At 45.3% G+C, this 20050-nt stretch overlaps 1 protein-coding gene across 4 annotated transcripts in view; it reads right to left on the bottom strand.

Moving 5' to 3' along the window:
* Positions 1 to 20050, bottom strand: part of ppp1r35 (protein phosphatase 1, regulatory subunit 35) — a 29875-nt gene that overhangs the window by 3481 nt on the left and 6344 nt on the right. For 3 of the 4 annotated variants that reach the window (XM_043683583.1, XM_043683586.1, XM_043683585.1), the window contains exons 2-4: positions 13939 to 14206; positions 7870 to 8338; positions 2206 to 2336 (exon numbers count right to left, since the gene is read on the bottom strand). In XM_043683583.1, coding sequence (XP_043539518.1) covers positions 2206 to 2336; positions 7870 to 8338; positions 13939 to 14181 — 843 coding nt within the window. In that variant the 5' untranslated portion in view covers positions 14182 to 14206. Of the gene's footprint in view, positions 1 to 2205; positions 2337 to 7869; positions 8339 to 13938; positions 14207 to 14316; positions 14408 to 20050 lie in introns of all 4 variants that reach the window. The other variant, XM_043683584.1, reaches the window with a different exon arrangement.

Here is a 20050-nt window from a genome sequence, read left to right as displayed (position 1 = left end):
AGGCTGAGGGGTGACCTTATAGAGGTTTACAAAATCATGAGGGGCATGGATAGGATAAATAGGCAAAGTCTTTTCCCTGGGGTCAGGGAGTCCAGAACCAGAGAGTATAGGTTTAGGGTAAGAGGGGAAAGATATAAAAGAGACTTAAGGGTCAACTTTTTCACGCAGAGGGTGGTACGTGTATGGAATGAGCTGCCAGAAGAAGTGGTGGAGGCTGGTACAATTGCAACATTTAAGAGGCATTTGGATGGATAAATGAGTAGGAAGGTTTGGAGGGATATGGGCCGGGTGCTGGCAGGTGGGACTAGATTGGGTTGGGATGTCTGGTCGGCATGGTTGGGTTGGACCGAAGGGTCTGTTTTCATGCTGTACATCTCTATGACTATGACTCTAAATATTTTCTGAACCCCTTCGAATTTTATAATATTCTTCCTTTATCAGGTGACCAGAACCGGACACAGTGCTCCAGAAGAGGTCTCACCAATGTCCTGTACAACCTCAACATGACGTCCCAATTCCGACACTTAAAGTCATGAGCAATGAAGGTAAGCTGCTTGACCAGAACATGTGATCTTTAGGGGAAATATTTGAACTTAATCTTTCATGGAATGTCAACATCATTGGACAAGGCGCTCAATCCTGACTGCCTTTGAAAACAGATTGGCTAGCTCTGCTATTTCGAAGTGTGCTGAGAGTCTGGAGTTGTGTGTAAGCCAGACTGGGTAAGGATGGCAGCTTTTCTCCCCTGAGAGGACATGAATACACCATAAAGGTTTTTGTGGCAACTAATGATGGTCACTGTTACTGAGGATAGCTTTTAATTCCAGATTTTAGAAACAGAACTTAAATTGTTGTGGTGAGATTTGAACCAGTGTCCTCTATAACATTAGCCCGGGCCCCTGGATTCTTAGCTCAGTGACATTACCATGATGTCATCATCTGCCCGTCTGAAAGAGCAATTCAGTTGGTCCCACTCGAATGCCTTTCGTCCTGTAGTCCTGTGATTTTTTTTTTCTGCTGTTGATGATCCAATTCTTCTTGAGAAGCCATGACTGAAGCTGCTGAAAATGTGTTGCTGGAAAAGCGCAGCAGGTCAGGCAGCATCCAGGGAACAGGAGAATCGACGTTTCGGGCATAAGCCCTTCTTCAGGACTGAAGCTGCCTCCACCCTGGACATGGACCTAACTCCTTTCAGTTCTAGATTCTGCAATCTGCTGTGTCGTTGCATTAGAATCTTGGAGCAACACATCCTTGCTCTGTCCTGTCTTTGAGGTCCAAACTATGTGATCTCACATTCCCCAGACCTTAAAAAGAGCCTAAGGCAACATTCAGAGAAGGACAGCAGGGGGAGACAGCAGCTCTGTGTCCCTCAACACTAAAACAGATTAGCTTGTCATTATTAGTGTGTCTGGGAGCTTGCTGTGCACAGTCGGTTGACACAGTTCCTTCATTACAACAGTGACTGCAATTTACTTCATTATGAACAGTGTGGCCTTGGCACTCTCAACTGAGGCCTAGTGTGGAGAGATGTATAAGTATCCGGGGAGACAGAATTTTCAAGGTGACAGCAAAGATCCTGCATGGAAGGAGTGGGCTGATAAACCCTGGAGTGTACTCTGGCCGCGGAGTGGAATGGGCTGGTGAAGCCCAGAGTGGAACTGGCTGGTGAAGCCCAGAGTGGGACTCTGGCTGCGGAGTGGAATGGGCTGGTGAAGCCCAGAGTGGGACTGTAGCAGTGGAGAAGGAAAAGTTGGACCCTCTTCAAGTTATCTTTCATTTTATTTTAAGTTAATGAGAAAAGCGCAGATGCAGGGTGATGGTATAAACTTTTCACTATATTTTATACTGAATACACGTGACAATAAATGATTCAAATCTCAGCACTGTGGGTGTCCCTACACTACATGGATCGCAGCAGTTCAAAAGGACAGCTCACCTTTACAAGGGCAAGTGGGGATGGGCAAGCATGACCTGCTGTGCTTTTCCAGCATCACTCTAATCTAGACTCTGGTTTCCAGCATCTGCAGTCCTTGTTTTTACCTAATAAATGTTAGCTAGCGACGTCCACATCCCAGGAAATAATCTGTTTTGAAAACAACTACAGGCAGAAACCCAGTCACTATTTTATGGTTCAATAAAGAGTTTTGGGACAACCAGGGGATGTGAGAAACTTCCTTCTTGCTTCTGCAGGACTGAGCTCATTACCTTCTTGCTCTCTGGCCTAGGTTTGACCAGCAGCATTTTCTCCTGTGCAGCCACACTCAGCACCTCATCCACAGGCACCTCCAGGCTCACCAGTCCTTTGTAACGTTGTTGGTCCTTTGGTACGTTCAGGCCTGCAACAGAGCACACGGGTCATGTTCTTGTACGATCTGCTGGATGACAGGCTCCAGGATTAATCATAGAATTCAATTCGATGTGGAAGAAGGCCTATCAACCCATCATGTCTATCCTGGCTCTCCAAAGGAGCAATTCATATATTTATTTCATCCCACCCCCTCCAACTTCTCTCCACACATCTCCTTTTTTTAATATCCTATAATATTTAGAATGGTTAGCTAATGTGCGTAGGTTATTTAATTTGATCTATTATTGGCCCATGTACCTATGTACCTAGGTACAGGGAAAAGTTTTGTTCTGTGTGCAGTACAGGCAGCTCATACCATACAGAGTGTATTAGGGTGATAGAACAGAGCGAGGAATACAATGTTATGGCTACAGAGAAGGTGCGCAAAGAGCTAGATCAACACTAAATTTAAAATTTGAGAGGTCAATTCAGAAGTCTAATAACAGTGGGGAAGAAGCGGTTCTTGAATCTGTTGGTTCATGTTTTGTACCTTCTGCCTGACAGAAGAGGTTGGAAGAGATTATAACTGGGGGTGGGAGGGCTCATTGATGATGTTGGTTGCCTACCCAAGGCAGCGGGAAGTATAGATGGAGTCAGTGCATGGTTATGAGGGAATGGCATTAAGTGCATTGCTTATTTAGAGAGCTGGTACAGATATAATGGGCTGAATGGCCTCCTTCTGCATTGGAACAAACCTGTGATTTTGAGGGGATGGAATTTGCTTTGAATTTTCTCATCAAAGCTTCAGTTAGCTTCACACCTGCCATTCCAATGTTTACAATTCGCTCTTCGTAAATTTAAACTCACCCTGCCTCCTGAACATGCATCAACATGTGTTCACCCACCTACTCTATTGAAAGGTCACAACCTGAAATGTCCCCTTTGCTTCTCTCTCCACAGACACTGCTAGACACACTGAGTGTCAAGTCATAGAGTTGTACAGCACAGAAATAGACCCTTTGGTCCAACCCATCCATGCTGACCAGACATCCTAGACCAATCTAGTCCTGTTTGCCAGCATTTGGCCTGTATCATTTTAAATCCATCCTTTCCAAATACCCATCCAGTTGCCTTTTACATGTTGTAATTGTTCCAGTCTTCACCACTTCCCCGGGCAGCTCATTCCATACATGCATCACTCTCTGCATGAAAACGTTGTCCCTTAGGATCCTTTTAAATCTTTTCCTGTTCACCTTAAACCTATGCCCTTTAGGTTTTGGACTCCACTACCCTGGGAAAAAGACTTTGGCTGTTTACCCTATCCATGTCCCTCATGATTTTATAAACTGCTATATGTCACCCCTCAGCCTCTGATGCTCCAGGGAAAACAGCCCCAGCCTATTCAGCGTCTCCCAACAGCTCAAACCCTCCAACCCTGACAACATCTTTCTAAATTTTGTTTGAACCCTTTCAAATTTAACAACATCTTTCCTATAGCAGGGAGACCAGAATTGCACGCAGTGTTCCAAAAGTGTCCTGTACAGCTGCAACATGACCTCCCAACTCCTACATTTTCACCAATTTCTGCTTTTAATCAGAGGTTAACTGCTGTTAGGTGAAGGAAATCTTTGGAGCGCTAAGTTCCAAATCCGAGGAAAGGCAAGAAAACAAAAGGTAGATAAGTGACTGGCTTTTCCTCCCCCATCTTTCTTTCCTTTTACTCACACCCTGAAGGACAACAGATCTTTCTCTCCCCCAGCCCCACCCTCACCCTCCTGCAAGAATGGGCTTGACCATCTCATCCTCCATCAGTGCTATCCTTTCTCTCCTAGCCCCGTGCCACGTGGAAATAGCTCCTTTCCCACATCCCAAGACCTCCACAAATCAGTTTAGAACTTCAATCACTGCAGCCAGTAGAATGGCACATGACTAACAAACAGGAGGCCATTCGGCCCCTCGGGTTTGTAACACTATTGGGCCAGATCGTAACTGATGTGCATCATAACCCTGCCAATGCTCCGTGCTTCGCTAACGTGTCATACCCTTGTCCAGTGTTGTCTGACATGCCCAATCTGTGCAGCGAGTACACAGACGTGTGGCAAATACACTGGGCAGACATTAGGACCCTGCAACAGCCCAGGTGACAGAGGACGCCATTCCGGATGCTATCTGACCCTTTCGGAACAGCCACAGCTTGTAAGAAATTCTGCAGGGAAGATAACCCTCAGCAATAAATTTGGAGATGTTCAAGATGCCTTCCACATAGCCAGAGAGATTCTCACGATTTTTAACTCAGCAATAAAAGTCTGCAGCTGGTCACCATTAACAGATAGTAAAGATGCAACCAACCCCTTTGCAAGAAGTGAAAACGTGAAATGATTACATCACATCTGCCTCTACGTGGTGACTTATTCCTGCAAGTATAAACATTCTTATGACAGAGCGACAAGGCTATTGCAAGACTGACTTTGTTACTGACAACAAAAGCAATACTCTCCATTTGCCTGGATGGGGGCTGCTCCAACAACACTCAAGAAGCTCAACATAGGACAAAGCAACCTATTTGATTGGTACCGCGTCCACAAGCATCCACTCCCTCCATCACCGACACTCAGAAGCAGCAGTGCGTACCATCCACAAGATGCACTGTAGCAACTCTCCCAGACGCCTGCAACAGCACCTTCCAAAGCCACAACCTAGAAAGACAAGGGCAGCAGATTCCTCTCCACGTTATTCGCCATCCTGACTTGCAAATATATCACCGTTCCTTCAGTGTTGCTGGGTCAAAAACCTGGAACTCCCTCCCTAACAGTACTGTGTGGGTGTCCCTACAGCATGTGGATTGCAGCACGTCAAGTCAGCAGCTCACCTTCATCATCTCCAAGGTAATTAACAGATGAGCAGCAAAGATTGGCCTAGCCCAGCACTGGATACAGCCATAGAGTCATATAGCATGGAAACAGATCCTTCTTTCCAACATATCAATGCTGACCAAGTCCCACTTGTCTGCATTTGGCCCATATCCCTCTAAACATTTCCTATTCGTGTACCTGTCCAAAAGTCTTTTAAATGTTGTAACTATACCCACATCTACCACTTCCTATGGTAGTTCATTGCACATGTGAACCATGCCCTGTGTGAAATTGTTACCCCTCAGGTCTCTTTTAAATCCTTCTCCTCTCACCTTAAAAATATGCCTTCTACTTTTGAACTCCCCTATCCTAGACCTTTACTATTCACCTCATCTATGCCCTCATAATTTTATACACCTCTATAAGGTCACCCCTCAACCTCCTACGCTGCAGTGAAAAAAAAGTTCCAGTCTATCCAGCATCTCATTATAACACAAACTCTCTAGTCCCAGCAACATCATTGTAAATCATTTCTGAACCCTCTCCAATTTAATAATATTCTTCCCATAGCAGGGTGACCTGACCAGGACACAATAGTCCAAACATGCCCTCACCAACATTCTGCACAACTGCAACATGATGTCCCAACTCCAATATTTAGTAGTCTGAGTAACGAAGGCAAGCGTGCTAAGTGCCTTCTTCAACACCATGACTACCTGTGACACAACTTTCAAGGTACTGTGCTTCCAAACTCCGAGGTCTCTCTGTTTGACAACACCACCCAGGACTCTATCATTAACTGTATAAGTCCTTGCTTGTTTTACAAAATTCTATACCTAATATTATCCAAATTAAACTTCATCTTCCACTCCTCCGCCCTTTGGCTCAATTGACCAAGATATCTCTGTAATCTTAGATTACTTTCATTACTGTCCACTACATCACCAATTTTGCTGTCATTTGCAAATGTACTAACCATTCTTCCTAAATTCTCATTCAAATCGTTCATATAAATGACACTGGGACCCGCTGGTCACAGGCCTCCAGTCTGAAACACAATGCTCCACTACCACCCTCTGTCTCCTACTATTAAGCCAATTTTGTATCCAATTGGCAAGCTCTCTCTGAATCCCATATGGTCTAACTTTACTAACCAGTCTACCATGCGGAACCTTGTTAGAACTTTAGTAATGTCCATGTAGACAATGTTGACTGCTCTGCCCTCATCTAACCTTTTGGTCATGTCCTCAAAAAACTCAATTAAGTTAGTGAGACAATTTTCCACACACAAAGCCATGCTGACTGTCCATTATCAGTCCTTGCCTTTCCAAATGCGTGCAAATCCTATCTCTCAGATTCCCCTCCAACAACTTGCACACCACTGATGTCAGACTCACTGGTCTATAGTTCCCAGGCTTCCCCTTATAGCCTTTCTTAAATAAGCCCATGGTTAAAAGCAGAAAATAAGAAATGTGGACAACATCATGAAAGAATTGATGACTTGGCATGAATGAGATGCAGAGATGAGTGTGCAGCGATGAGGAAGGATGAGGTCAGGAGTTAGCGGCTCAGTGAGGATTGTGGAGGGAACAGGCAGAGAACAGGCTGGTTTTCTGTAGAGAAGAGAAGAGAGAGAGAAAATGAGAAGTGAGTGATGGAAATAGGACTGCCATAAACTTCAAACAGATCGGAAGAGGAATGGGTGAGTTACAGGAGGAGATGGAGAAGAATAAACAGCCAACACTATGGAGAGGCCAGGCAGGGAAGGAGGAGGAAGCCATATGGTCTATCAAGCCTGCTGCACCTTCAGTTAGATCATGACTGATTACTATTACTGACCATCATTCCTCGCTATCCCCATCTACCTTAGAATCCTACAAACAAGGAACAAAGAACAGTACAGCACAGGAACAGGCCATTTGGCCCATTCTTCCTATGCTGACATATAAACTAAACTAAAAGCCTCTGGTCTCCAAGTGGCCCTCTAATTACCTTAACTACCTCAATTAAATCATCACATCGTTTTTTGTTGCTCATGGAATGTGGGTATCACTTGCTTGATCAGCATTCACTGCCTATCCCTAATTGGCCAGAGGACAGTTAAGAGTCAATCACATCATTGTGGATCTGTAGATCAGACTGGGTGAGGACGGTAGATTTCCTTCCCTGAAGAATATGAGTGAACCAGATGGGATTTTAGGACAATCCTCACTGACTATGTGGTCATCAATAGGCCAGTTTAACTCGTTTGCCCAAAAATGTCTCATACAGTTTGTACGGAAACCAATAGTCTGTTCTGGCAAATTGGTAACTATGTTTTTATCCTGTGCTTACCCCAGATTGAACACCAAGGCAGATTCTGTGACCAGTTCAGCTTTTAGCAAACTGGACTCATTCACTCAATCACAGAATCGCTACAATATGGAAGCAGGCCATTCAGCCCATCAAGTACACACTGACCCTCTGAAGAGCATCCCCCACCAGGCCCACAATTCCCCACCCTATCACTGGAACCCTGCACCTCCCATGGCCAATCCACCTAACCTGCACACCTTTAGACTGTGGGAGCACCCAGAGAAAACCCACGGTGACATGAAGGAGAACATGTAAACAGTCACTCAAGGGTGGAATCAAACCAGGGTCCCTGGCGCTGAGGCAGCCAGGCTAACCATTGAGCTACTGAGTCGCATAGTGCCCACACAGTCTATTCCCTCGCATCCCAATCTTTACCTTCCGCCACTTTCCCCTCTACGCAATTCCGTGTCACTGACGACCTCTTCAGCTGCTCTGTGGCAGCTTTTTTCGCATCGAAGCCTGCCTTCCTCAGCTGCTGAAGCTCCTGCCCCAATGCCAGGGTGGTGTTATACTCCGGGATGGCAAGGGGAGGGGCCCCATGGTCCTCAGCACCCCCCAGGAGCCCTCCCTGCTGAGGGGGCTTGCAAGCCCTGCTCGGCCTGGCTGCTTTGACTGCTCTGGTCTTCCGTGAGTCGCCGTGGTCTTTGGGGCCTTTAGCCTTGTAGTCGCTGGAGAGGGTGGAGGACGGATTGGTCACAGTCTGAACATTCGATTCCGTCCCCTCGGAAGCCAATTCCGGAGCTGTGTCCACAGGGCTTGTGCCCACTTCCTGGTGATCTGGGTCACCTGGAATTAATGCTTTCTTGTCAGAGCCCTCCGAGCCGGAGTCAGTGTCAAACCGTACCTGCAAATGGAAAGAAGTTTAGAATTCTAAAATCAGACACTCCACAGTCACCAGATGGCCAACTCTCCAACCCACATTGTGACCCAGATTCTCACCCACTGGCACACACAACTGCGAGACTGGGAACCTGTCTCTGCACCATATTTGTTGCTTGCCCACTGAAGTGACAACAACCACACAGCCATCATATCTCAGCACTCTCAGACATTTAGTGTTTTATGTTGAGGACACCCATCTGGAAAATCAGCCTTTAGGTATCTTTTTTACTATAGGAATATTGGCATATTTTCTGAGAAATGAGTGAGGGTTGAGAGTTAGAAAGAAGAGACATATTACAACAGGGATCATTGCTGGAGGCAAGTGGGTATGTGTTAATGTATGCAGCCACTTCCTGCCAGCTTCTTCCATGATAAATGAGCATGCCTGCAGTGACATAGTAAACTTCCTGTGTAAATTTAACACACCGTTTCTGCAGCAACAGTGCTGTGGCATCACCACTTTTGGAATGTTGTAATTACAATGTTACATGTTTACCTTGGCCAATTCCCCTAATAGATGGGGTTCTCAGACTTTATAATGGGACTATAGCCAGAATAACAATACAAGTGGGTGGCACAGTGGCTAGCATTGCTGCCTCACAGCGCCAGAGACCCGGGTTCAATTCCCACCTCAGGCAACTGTCTGGGTGGAGTTTGCACATTCTCCCTGTGTCTGCGTGGGTTTCCTCTGGGTGCTCCGGTTTCCTCCCACAGTTCAAAAATGTGCAGGTTATGTGAATTGGCCATACTAAATTGCCCATAGTGTTAGGTGAAGGGGTTAATGTAGGGGAATGGGTCTGGGTGGTTTGGTCTTTGGAGGGTTGGTGTGGACTTGTTGGGCCGAAGGGCCTGTTTCCACACTGTAACTAACTAACTTCAAACTGGGAATGTGACTATATCGGGTGACCTAGTAAAGCTGTCTTAAAAGACCCATCTCTGATCACTACACCTAGCCTCAACTTGCAGTATGAAACAATATAGGAGTCAGACTAAAACACAATTTGAAGAGTCCAGCTTGTGTTTGCATTGATGAAGGGTTTGGTACGCTTGTCTTTATTGATTACTGCATTGAGTACAGGAGTTGGGAAGTCATGAAGCGGCTGTACAGGACATTGGTTCGGCCACTTCTGGAATACTGCATTCAATCCTGGTGTCCCTGCTATAGGAAAGATATTGTTAAACTTGAAAGGATTTAGAAAACATTTACAAGGATGTTGCCAGGGTTGGAGAGTCTCAGCTATGGGGAGAAGCTGAAGAGGCTGGGGCTATCTTACGTGGAGCATTGGAGGCTAACTTTATAGAGGTTTATAAAATCATGAGGGGCATGGATAGGGTGAATTGCCAAAGTCTTTTTCCCAGAGTAGGGGAGCCTAAAACTAGAAGGCATAGTGGTTTTTTGAGAAGATCTGTACCTCAGGTTGAGGTTCAAGTTGTAAGTTTGCTCACTGAGCTGCTAGGTTTGCTCTCAGACGGTTCCCAGCATTTGGCCCATAACCCTCTAAACCCTTCCTACTCATGTACCCATCCAGATGCTTTTTAAATGTTGTAATTGTACCAGCCTCCACCATCTCCTCTGGGAGCTTATCCCGTACATGCACCACCCTCTGCATGGAAAAAGTTACCCCTTAGGTCCCTTTTAAATCTTTCCCCTCTCACCTTAAACCTATGCCCTCTAAGGCTATACGTTTGCTCACTGAACTGATAGGTTTGTGCTCAGACGTTTTGTCGCCATGCTAGATAACGTCATCAGTGAGCCTCCGGTGAAGTGCTGGTGTTCTGTCTCACTTTCTGTTTATGTGTCTTGGTCTCTTAAGATGGGTGATATCATTTCCTGTCCATATTCTCAGAGGTTGGTAAATGGGCTCCAAATCCTAAGATGGGTGATATCATTTCCTGTCCATATTCTCAGAGGTTGGTAAATGGGCTCCAAATCCACACAGATGAAGAGTGGGACAACACATCCAGCCTGGGACAGGCTAAACAGGGACAAGCACGGGAATTCCTAGGGCCTGCCATTCAAACTGGAACTCCATCAATAAACACATCAATCTGGACCTCATTTACCAACCTCTGAGAAAAAGAACCGGAAACGGTTATCACCCACCGTAACAGACCAAGACACATAAACAGAAAGTGAGACAGAACACCAGCACTTCACCGGAGGCTCACTGATGACGTTAACTAGCATGGCGACAAAACGCCTGAGCACAAACCTATCAGTTCAGTGAGCAAACGTACAGCCTTAGATGGCATAGGTTTAAGGTGAGAGGGGAAAGATTTAAAAGGGACCTAAGGGGTAACTTTTTCCATGCAGAGGGTGGTGCATGTACGGGATGAGCTCCCAGAGGAGAAGGTGGAGGCTGGTACAATTACAACATTTAAAAGGCATCTGGATGGGTACATGAGTAGGAAGGGTTTAGAGGGATATGGGCCAAATGCTAGGAAATGGGACTAGATTAATTTAGGATATCTGGTCAGCATGGATGAGTTGGAGCAAAGGATCTGTTTCTGTGCTGTGTGACTCTATGACTTAAATTATTTTTGTTCAAGGAAGAAACAAAAGAAAACAGAATTGGAATGGCCTGGAAAAATGGGCTCCAGCCAGTTGGTAGTGTTGTGGAATAAATCTCTGAAGTCCTTCTCACAAATCTACAAGTATCTGGTGCATACCAGAAGCTAAAGCCCACCAATAAATATTTACAATTCCACAGTCAGACCTCTAGGGATGACATGACCATATGAATTATGGATGGAACAGCTTTGATAGACAGAATGGCCTGGTCTAGCTCAGCATCTGTAGAACGTCCCTGGGGTGCAACAGTACTAAGGGTTTGAACTGCACAATAGAGTCACTGATAAATTAAACTTTTTGCCCAGAGTGGAGAGAATGGGGAACTCTCGGCCACAGGGAGGTGGATGGTCTAGATGCGTTTACAGAGAAGCTGAATAACCCATGCGAGAGGAGAAGGAAAGAGTGGAATGATGTGCTGACTGAAGGTGGCAGGAGGCTTGCATGGAGAATGAACACTTGTGTGGACCACTTGGGCTAGGTATCCTGTTCCTGTGCTGTCAATTCTGCACAAGAAAGCTGCCTATAAACACAGCAGCAAGTGCTGAATACGTGACCAGTTGAATGCTCCATAGGAAATGGGCGCAGAGTGAACTTCGATGCGTCTGTACTCACAGTGCCTGCCCGGGATCTGAGGAATTAACAAAGCATGTTGAGATGTTCTTGGAAGAACCACGCCAAACCTTCAAGAGCTTCAGTCTGGATCTTGACCCTGACTGTATGCAGAGTGGAAGGTTCTCTGCGAATGGGTTGATAATGATTGTGGACGGGCACAGTTTGGAATGTGTTAATATTGCCCAGGGGAAGGGAGTCACCAGAATGCTTTAATATGGTCCAAAGAGAAATGGGTCTTAAAAACGTGTTAGCATTAGCTGGGGGAAGGAGGGGGCCTCTTGAAAAGTGCTAACATTGATTAGGGGAAGTGGGGAGGTCATTGGAATGCTGTTAATATTGCCCATGGGAAAGGGGGTCCCTGGAATGTGTTAATATTACCCATGGGAAAGGGGGTCCCTGGAATATGTTAATATTACCCATGGGAAAGGGGGTCCCTGGAATGTGTTAATATTACCCATGGGAAAGGGGGTCCCTGGAATGTGTTAATATTACCCATGGGAAAGGGGGTCCCTGGAATGTGTTAATATTACCCATGGGAAAGGGGGTCCCTGGAATGTGTTAATATTACCCATGGGAAAGGGGGTCCCTGGAATGTGTTAATATTACCCATGGGAAAGGGGGTCCCTGGAATGTGTTAATATTACCCATGGGAAAGGGGGTCCCTGGAATGTGTTAATATTACCCATGGGAAAGGGGGTCCCTGGAATGTGTTAATATTACCCATGGGAAAGGGGGTCCCTGGAATGTGTTAATATTACCCATGGGAAAGGGGGTCCCTGGAATGTGTTAATATTACCCATGGGAAAGGGGGTCCCTGGAATGTGTTAATATTACCCATGGGAAAGGGGGTCCCTGGAATGTGTTAATATTACCCATGGGAAAGGGGGTCCCTGGAATGTGTTAATATTACCCATGGGAAAGGGGGTCCCTGGAATGTGTTAATATTACCCATGGGAAAGGGGGTCCCTGGAATGTGTTAATATTACCCATGGGAAAGGGGGTCCCTGGAATGTGTTAATATTACCCATGGGAAAGGGGGTCCCTGGAATGTGTTAATATTACCCATGGGAAAGGGGGTCCCTGGAATGTGTTAATATTACCCATGGGAAAGGGGGTCCCTGGAATGTGTTAATATTACCCATGGGAAAGGGGGTCCCTGGAATGTGTTAATATTACCCATGGGAAAGGGGGTCCCTGGAATGTGTTAATATTACCCATGGGAAAGGGGGTCCCTGGAATGTGTTAATATTACCCATGGGAAAGGGGGTCCCTGGAATGTGTTAATATTACCCATGGGAAAGGGGGTCCCTGGAATGTGTTAATATTACCCATGGGAAAGGGGGTCCCTGGAATGTGTTAATATTACCCATGGGAAAGGGGGTCCCTGGAATGTGTTAATATTACCCATGGGAAAGGGGGTCCCTGGAATGTGTTAATATTACCCATGGGAAAGGGGGTCCCTGGAATGTGTTAATATTACCCATGGGAAAGGGGGTCCCTGGAATGTGTTAATATTACCCATGGGAAAGGGGGTCCCTGGAATGTGTTAATATTACCCATGGGAAAGGGGGTCCCTGGAATGTGTTAATATTACCCATGGGAAAGGGGGTCCCTGGAATGTGTTAATATTACCCATGGGAAAGGGGGTCCCTGGAATGTGTTAATATTACCCATGGGAAAGGGGGTCCCTGGAATGTGTTAATATTACCCATGGGAAAGGGGGTCCCTGGAATGTGTTAATATTACCCATGGGAAAGGGGGTCCTTGGAATATGTTAATATTACCCATGGGAAAGGGGGTCCTTGGAATATGTTAATATTACCCATGGGAAAGGGGGTCCTTGGAATATGTTAATATTACCCATGGGAAAGGGGGTCCTTGGAATATGTTAATATTACCCATGGGAAAGGGGGTCCCTGGAATGTGTTAATATTACCCATGGGAAAGGGGGTCCCTGGAATATGTTAAAATTACCCATGGGAAAGGGGTCCCTGGAATGTGTTAATATTACCCATGGGAAAGGGGGTCCCTGGAATATGTTAATATTACCCATGGGAAAGGGGGTCCCTGGAATGTGTTAATATTGGCCATGTGAAAGCGGGTCCCTGGAATGTGTTAATATTCTCCATGGGAAAGGGGGTCCTTGGAATGTGTTAATATTGGCCATGGGAAAGGTGGTCTCTGGAATATGTTAATATTACCCATGGGAAAGGGGGTCCCTGGAATATGTTAATATTACCCATGGGAAAGCGGGTCCCTGGAATGTGTTAATATTACCCATGGGAAAGGGGGTCCCTGGAATATGTTAATATTACCCAGGGGAAGGGAGGCATTGGAATGTGTTAATATTGCCTAGGGGAAGGGGGCAATGTAATTACTTGCCGCCGGCTGACTCTCCTGCTTGCCACATCGCTGCCTGGCCCTTCTCGCTTTTTCAGTATTCCCACGGACTTGCCAATCTTGTCGGGTGTCAGGGACACATCCAGGTCGGAGAGGGAGTCCATTCGAACTGGCTCTACATCCAGCGGTCTTGGCACCGCCCGAACGGGGAGACTGTCTTCATCCGCATAGTTCTGAGGGGCGTACATCTTTCTAGGGTAGGTCAAAGTATCTGTCTTCATCTTCAACAGCAGGGAATCTGAATACCTGCCAGCATGGGAAGAGGAACAGGTCGATAAAGCTTCTACTTACAGTCCTTCCTTCCTCAAAACCTGCCCACACTGAGAGATATTAATAATAGACGATAGACAGTTTACCATCTCTTTACTCTCAAACGATTTCTGTGGGAGGTGGAGTAGATGGTAGAACATTGAGGCTTGAAGTTGGTGGAAGCGAGAGAAATGGCATCTAAACAGAAACCAGAGAGGTGATCTTATTGAAACAAATAGGATATCGGTCCTGTTTGACATCATGGATCCTGACAGTATGTTTTTTCCCTTTTGTGAGAGACTTGGAGACACATTTTAAAACTAAGGTCAAGTACTCAGACTTTTAAGGCAGAGATGAGAATTAGAGAAATGGCATCTAAACAGAAACCAGAGAGGTGATCTTATTGAAACAAATAGGATATCGGTCCTGTTTGACATCATGGATCCTGACAGTATGTTTTTTTCCCTTTTGTGAGAGACTTGGAGACACAATTTAAAACTAAGGTCAAGTACTCAGACTTTTAAGGCAGAAATGAGAATTTTATTTGTCACAGAGGATAGACCAGATCTAAACGTTGCTGAACAAAGAGACCTTGGAGTGCAGGTTCATAGCTCCTTGAAAGTGGAGTCGCAAGTAGATAGGATAGTGAAGAAGGTGTTTGGTACGCTTTCCTTTATTGGTCAGAGTATTGAGTACAGGAGTTGGGAGGTCATTTTGCGGATGGAGAGGACATTGGTTAGGCCACTGTTGAAATATTGCGTGCAATTCTGGTCTCCTTCGTATCGGAAAGATGTTGTTAAACTTAAAAGGATTCAGAAAAGATTTACAAGGATGTTGCCAGGATTGGAGGATTTGAGCTACAGGGAGAGGCTGAACAGACTGGGGCTGTTTTCCCTGGAGCGTCGGAGGTTGAGCGGTGACCTTATAGAGGTTTACAAAACTTTGAGGGGCATAGATAGGATAAATAAATAAATTCTTTTCCTTGGGGTTGGGGAGTCCAGAGCTACAGGGCATAGGTTTAGGGTGAGAGGGGAAAGATATAAAAGAGACCTAAGGGGCAACTTTTTCATGCAGAGGGTGGTACGTGTGTGGAATGAGCTGCCAGAGGTGGAGGCTGGTACAAATGCAACACTTAAAAGGCATTTGGATGGGTATATGAATAGGAAGGGTTTGGAGGGATATGGGCCGGGTGCTGGCTGGTGGGACTACATTGGGTTGGGATATCTAGTCGGCATGGATGTGTTGGACCGAAGGATCTGTTTCCATGCTGTACATCTCTATGACTCTATTTGTATGTGGAATTCTCTTTTGCACGGCAACCTATTGAACATTTTAATACAGGTTCTTAATTAAACAAGGGAGTCTAAGATTGAAGCTGGTGGATGGGGAAGTACAGTTGGGTTCATAGTAAGATCAGACATCTGGGCAGCACAGTGGTTAACACTATTGCCTCATAGGGCTAGGGACTTAGGTTCAAGTCCACCCTCAGGGCTGAATAGCCTGCTTCCATACTGTAGGGATTCTATAACCTCACTGAATGACGATGACATAAGCTTGAGGGGCTGAATGGCCCACTCCTAATTTGTACGTTTGTACATGTAAGAAGACGATCACCCATTTAATGCGTTACTTAAATTAATATCATGAGACATGCTACTAACTGACCATTCTTTGTGATGTTCGATGGGACCGGTGGAGAGCCACCACTAAGACTCTCAAAAACACAAACTGAGCAACACTCTACACAGTGCCAATCACAGATGACCTACTGACAACTCCGTGTCCTTCACCTCCAAGGATCCCAGCCTCCCCACCCCACCCCCTTGCAGATGCCTCTGGTGGAAACAGGTACGTCCAAAAAGCACCCGGGTCTTAGTGAACTGAACAAGGAAGTATAAATTAGAGGAGTTGACTTCCAAGTCAAATAAAATTTGCAAAGAGAAGTACTGAGAAGGGAAAAAAGGCAAGATAATAGAAACAAAAGAGATGATACTTTTTTTTCCAAATTTTAAGTAAAAATTTTTACTTAATATTTTCCAACAATCACTAAAAGCTGAAAGAATGACACTTTAATTGCAACTGTGAATGCTCAATGTTAAGATAGGTTGATGGGCAGCTATTACCACTTGCTATGGCATTAGGGCTTACCTTATAGAGGTTTATAAAATCATGAGGGGGCATGGATAAAGGGAATAGCCACGGTCTTTATCTTAGGGAGGGGGGAGTCCAAAACTAGAAGGCATAGGGTTAAGGTGAGAGGGAAAAGATTTAAAAGGGAACTGAGATGTAACTTTCTCATGCAGAGGGTGGTGCGTGTATGGATTGAGCTGCCAGAGAAAGTGGTGGAGGCTAGTACATTTTAAAAGGCATCTGGATGGGCACATGGATAGAAAGGGTTTAGAGAGATATGGGCCAAATGCTGGCAAATGGGAGTAGGTCAGATTGGGATGTCCGATCAGCACAGATGAGTTGGACTGAAGCGTCTATTTCCATGCTATATGACTCTATGACATTACCTAAATGGAGAAAACTTCAGCTTCTTTGGTGGGTTTAGTTTGTATTGAACTGTGCAAGTCCAGGAATTAAATACCACTTGAAATAAGTATTCATAGAGCCCCTACATTGTGGCCCAAAAGTCCACACTGACCCTCCGAAAAGTAACCCACCCAGACCCATTCCCCTACCACTCTACATTTACCACTGACCAATGCATCTAACGTACACCCTGAACACTATGGGTAATTTAGCATGGCTAATTCACCTGACCTGCACATCTTTGGATTGTGGGAGGAAACCGGAGCACCGGGAGGAAGTCTACACAGACACAGGGAGAATGTGCAAACTCCACACAGATAGTCGCCCAAGGTTGGAATTGAACTCAGATCTCTGGCCCTGTGAGGCAGCAGTGCTAACCACTGAGCCACCGTGCTGCCCAAAATGGTGATAAGCAGCTGTTTTCAACAAGATATCATTTTTGTGAAGCTGCTGTTGGAGTATGCATCTCAGATAGCAACTTTTGCATTTTTGCATCTTTGTTCCTCAACTAAGTACCATACATTGATAGCCATAGCCTGGCTATTGGCTAATAAATTCAGGAATCCGGGTGACTTAAAAAAAACTCAACTTCACTCAAAAAGCCATGGAGGGTGGGAAATTTGGTCACAGATTAGCTACTGGAGGACGACAGTCAGGTTCAGCCTCCTGAGCTGTAGAGAGGGAAGTCAGCAAAGCCTCCTGCACCCAATCACCACCCAAGGGACTCTCATACGTGCATCAGGATTGGGCGTTGGCTGCGATGCTCTACACAGTGCATTATTCTGTTAACACTCTCTATCTATGCTTGCACAGTGCACTGGGAATCTAAGAAACAGGAGCGTGAGTAGTTCATATCAGTCCCCATCATTAAGATCATCGCTGATAGAAAAACAGAAAATGCTGGAGAAATTCAGCAGGCTGGAAACTCTGTGGGGCAAGGAACAGAGCTAATGTCGAGTCCAAAAACTCTTCTTCAGAGCATGACTAGTGTCTGACCTTAACTTGATTTGCACTCTAATCCCATGTCAGAAAATCTACCAATCCCAGTCTGCAATAGATGCAAAGATTGAGCACTACGACTCTCTGGGGTTGGGAATTCCAAAGAGCTTTATGAGAAATGTTCCATCGATGAGAAAGTTCACAAAGATGAATCGTTGAAGTTGAGGCTGCTTGCCTTAGACTGGATAAGGCCCGGAGGGGATTTGATTGCAGCTTTTAAAATCATGAAGGGGTAGTTAGGGAGAAACTATCCCTGCTCATAAACTGATCAAGAACAAGAGGGAACTGGTTGGAAGTGATCTGCACATGTAGTACCTGTGATGTGAGACAACATATTGTCATCCGTGAGTAGTTGGAGACCAGGATGCAGTGTCTGAAAGTGTGGAGGGAGCATGTTCAATCAAGGAATTTAAGAAGGAATTGGATAATTATTTAAATAGATACAATGTGCAAGGATATGGGGAAAAGAAGGAAGAATGGCACTATATCACAATGCATATTCAAAGAGCCAGTGTGAATATGATGGGCCAAATGGCTTCCTTTTGTACTATAATAATTCAGTGAATTAAATTAATTAGCAAAATAATCAGCGTGAGAAGAAAGGAGAATTGTTATTTAGATATAGCAAGTGGTTGAGAGCTAGAACTAAATTTAATAAGAACTTCCAAAAGGGGATAAATAAATGGAAAGGTTGTACAGGGCTGTAAGTAAACAGCAAAGTAGCACAGTTCCATGTGGTGTGTAACTATATGGAAATGTCTTTGAAGGAGCCAGCACAGACTAGATGGGCCAAATGGCTTCCTCCTGCATTGCCTATTTCTCAACAGATGCGGCTCTGGCAGTTTCTAAAAATGCAACACCCAGTTTTGATTCCTGCCAGATTGAGAGTCACAGCTTCACTCCTTTATTTCCCCAAGAGGAGATTAAATAATGTTTTTGTTTGCACTTAGGTCTTTATCACAAAGAAATAAAGTTTAAACACATGAAGAAAAGGAGCAGCACAATATCAGAGCACAGGCTGTGGCTCCAAAGCAGAAAAGAAGCCCATTATCCCCTCAAAACAGCCCTCAGTCAAAAACCCAGGCTATGGTTTCTAAATGTCTCCCTCCCCGGATTTGAATTTAAATCACAAAATGGCAATAGCAGTGACAGAGACCATTTAGCCCAATGAGTCTGTGCTGGCTCTGAGACAGGAGCTCAGTTAATCCCGCTCCCCTGCAAGTTACTTGTTACCCTGCAAATATTTTTCCTTCAGGCAATGATCCAATTCTCTCTTTAAAAGCCTCAACTGAATCTGCCTCCACCACAATATCTAACTACTAACTACTTGCCATGTGAAAATGTTTCTCCTCAAGACTCCAACGTTTCTTTCACCAATCACCTGAAATCTTTCCTACAATAGGAACAGTTTTCACACAGCTCAGAAACCTCATGATTTTGAATATGTCGCTGAAATTTCCTCTCAACCTTCTGTTTTCTCAGGTGAACAACCCTAGCTTCTCTAAACTAGCCACAGAGCTAAAATCCCTAATCCCCAGAACCGTTCTCATTTATCTTTTCTGCATCTATCTTTCCAGAAGGAACAATGGGTTAGATTTGGGATCCTTAAGGGGAAGGGGAGCAGCCCCAAGTCGTGGTCCACATAGGCACCAACGACATAGGTAGGAAGAGAGATGGGGATTTAAGGCAGAAATTCAGGGAGCTAGGATGGAAGCTTAGAGCCAGGACGAACAGAGTTGTTGTCTCTGGCTTGTTGCCCATGCCACGTGCTAGTGAGGCAAGGAATAGGGAGAGAGAGGAGTTGAACATGTGTCTACAGGGATGGTGCAGGAGGGAGAGTTTTGGATTCTTGGATAATTGGGGCTCTTTCTGGGGTAGGTGGGACCTCTACAAGCAGTATGGTCTTCATCTGAACCAGAGGGGTACCAATATCCTGGGGGTGAAATTCGCTAAGGCTATTGGGGTGGGTTTAAACTAATCCAGCAGGGGGATGGGAACCAAAACTGTGGTTTGAGTATAGAAAAGGTTGAGAGTAGGGAGGTCCGAAATCAAGTTTCAGGGACGCAAGATGGCACTGGCAAGCAAGAGGTTGGTTTGAAGTGTGTCTACTTCGATGCCAGGAGCATCCGGAATAAGGTGGGTGAACTTGCAGCATGGGTTGGTACCTGGGACTTTGATGTTGTGGCCATTTCGGAGACATGGATAGAGCAGGGACAGGAATGGTTGTTGCAGGTTCCAGGATTTAGATGTTTTAGTAAGAACAGAGAAGATGGTAAAAGAGGGGTGTGGTGTGGCATTGTTGGTCAA

Source organism: Chiloscyllium plagiosum, chromosome 48 (genome assembly GCF_004010195.1).
Source record: "Chiloscyllium plagiosum isolate BGI_BamShark_2017 chromosome 48, ASM401019v2, whole genome shotgun sequence".
Classification (NCBI taxonomy): domain Eukaryota; kingdom Metazoa; phylum Chordata; class Chondrichthyes; order Orectolobiformes; family Hemiscylliidae; genus Chiloscyllium; species Chiloscyllium plagiosum.
Note: the sequence above shows the minus strand (reverse complement) of the source record. Positions and strands in the feature narration are given on the sequence as shown.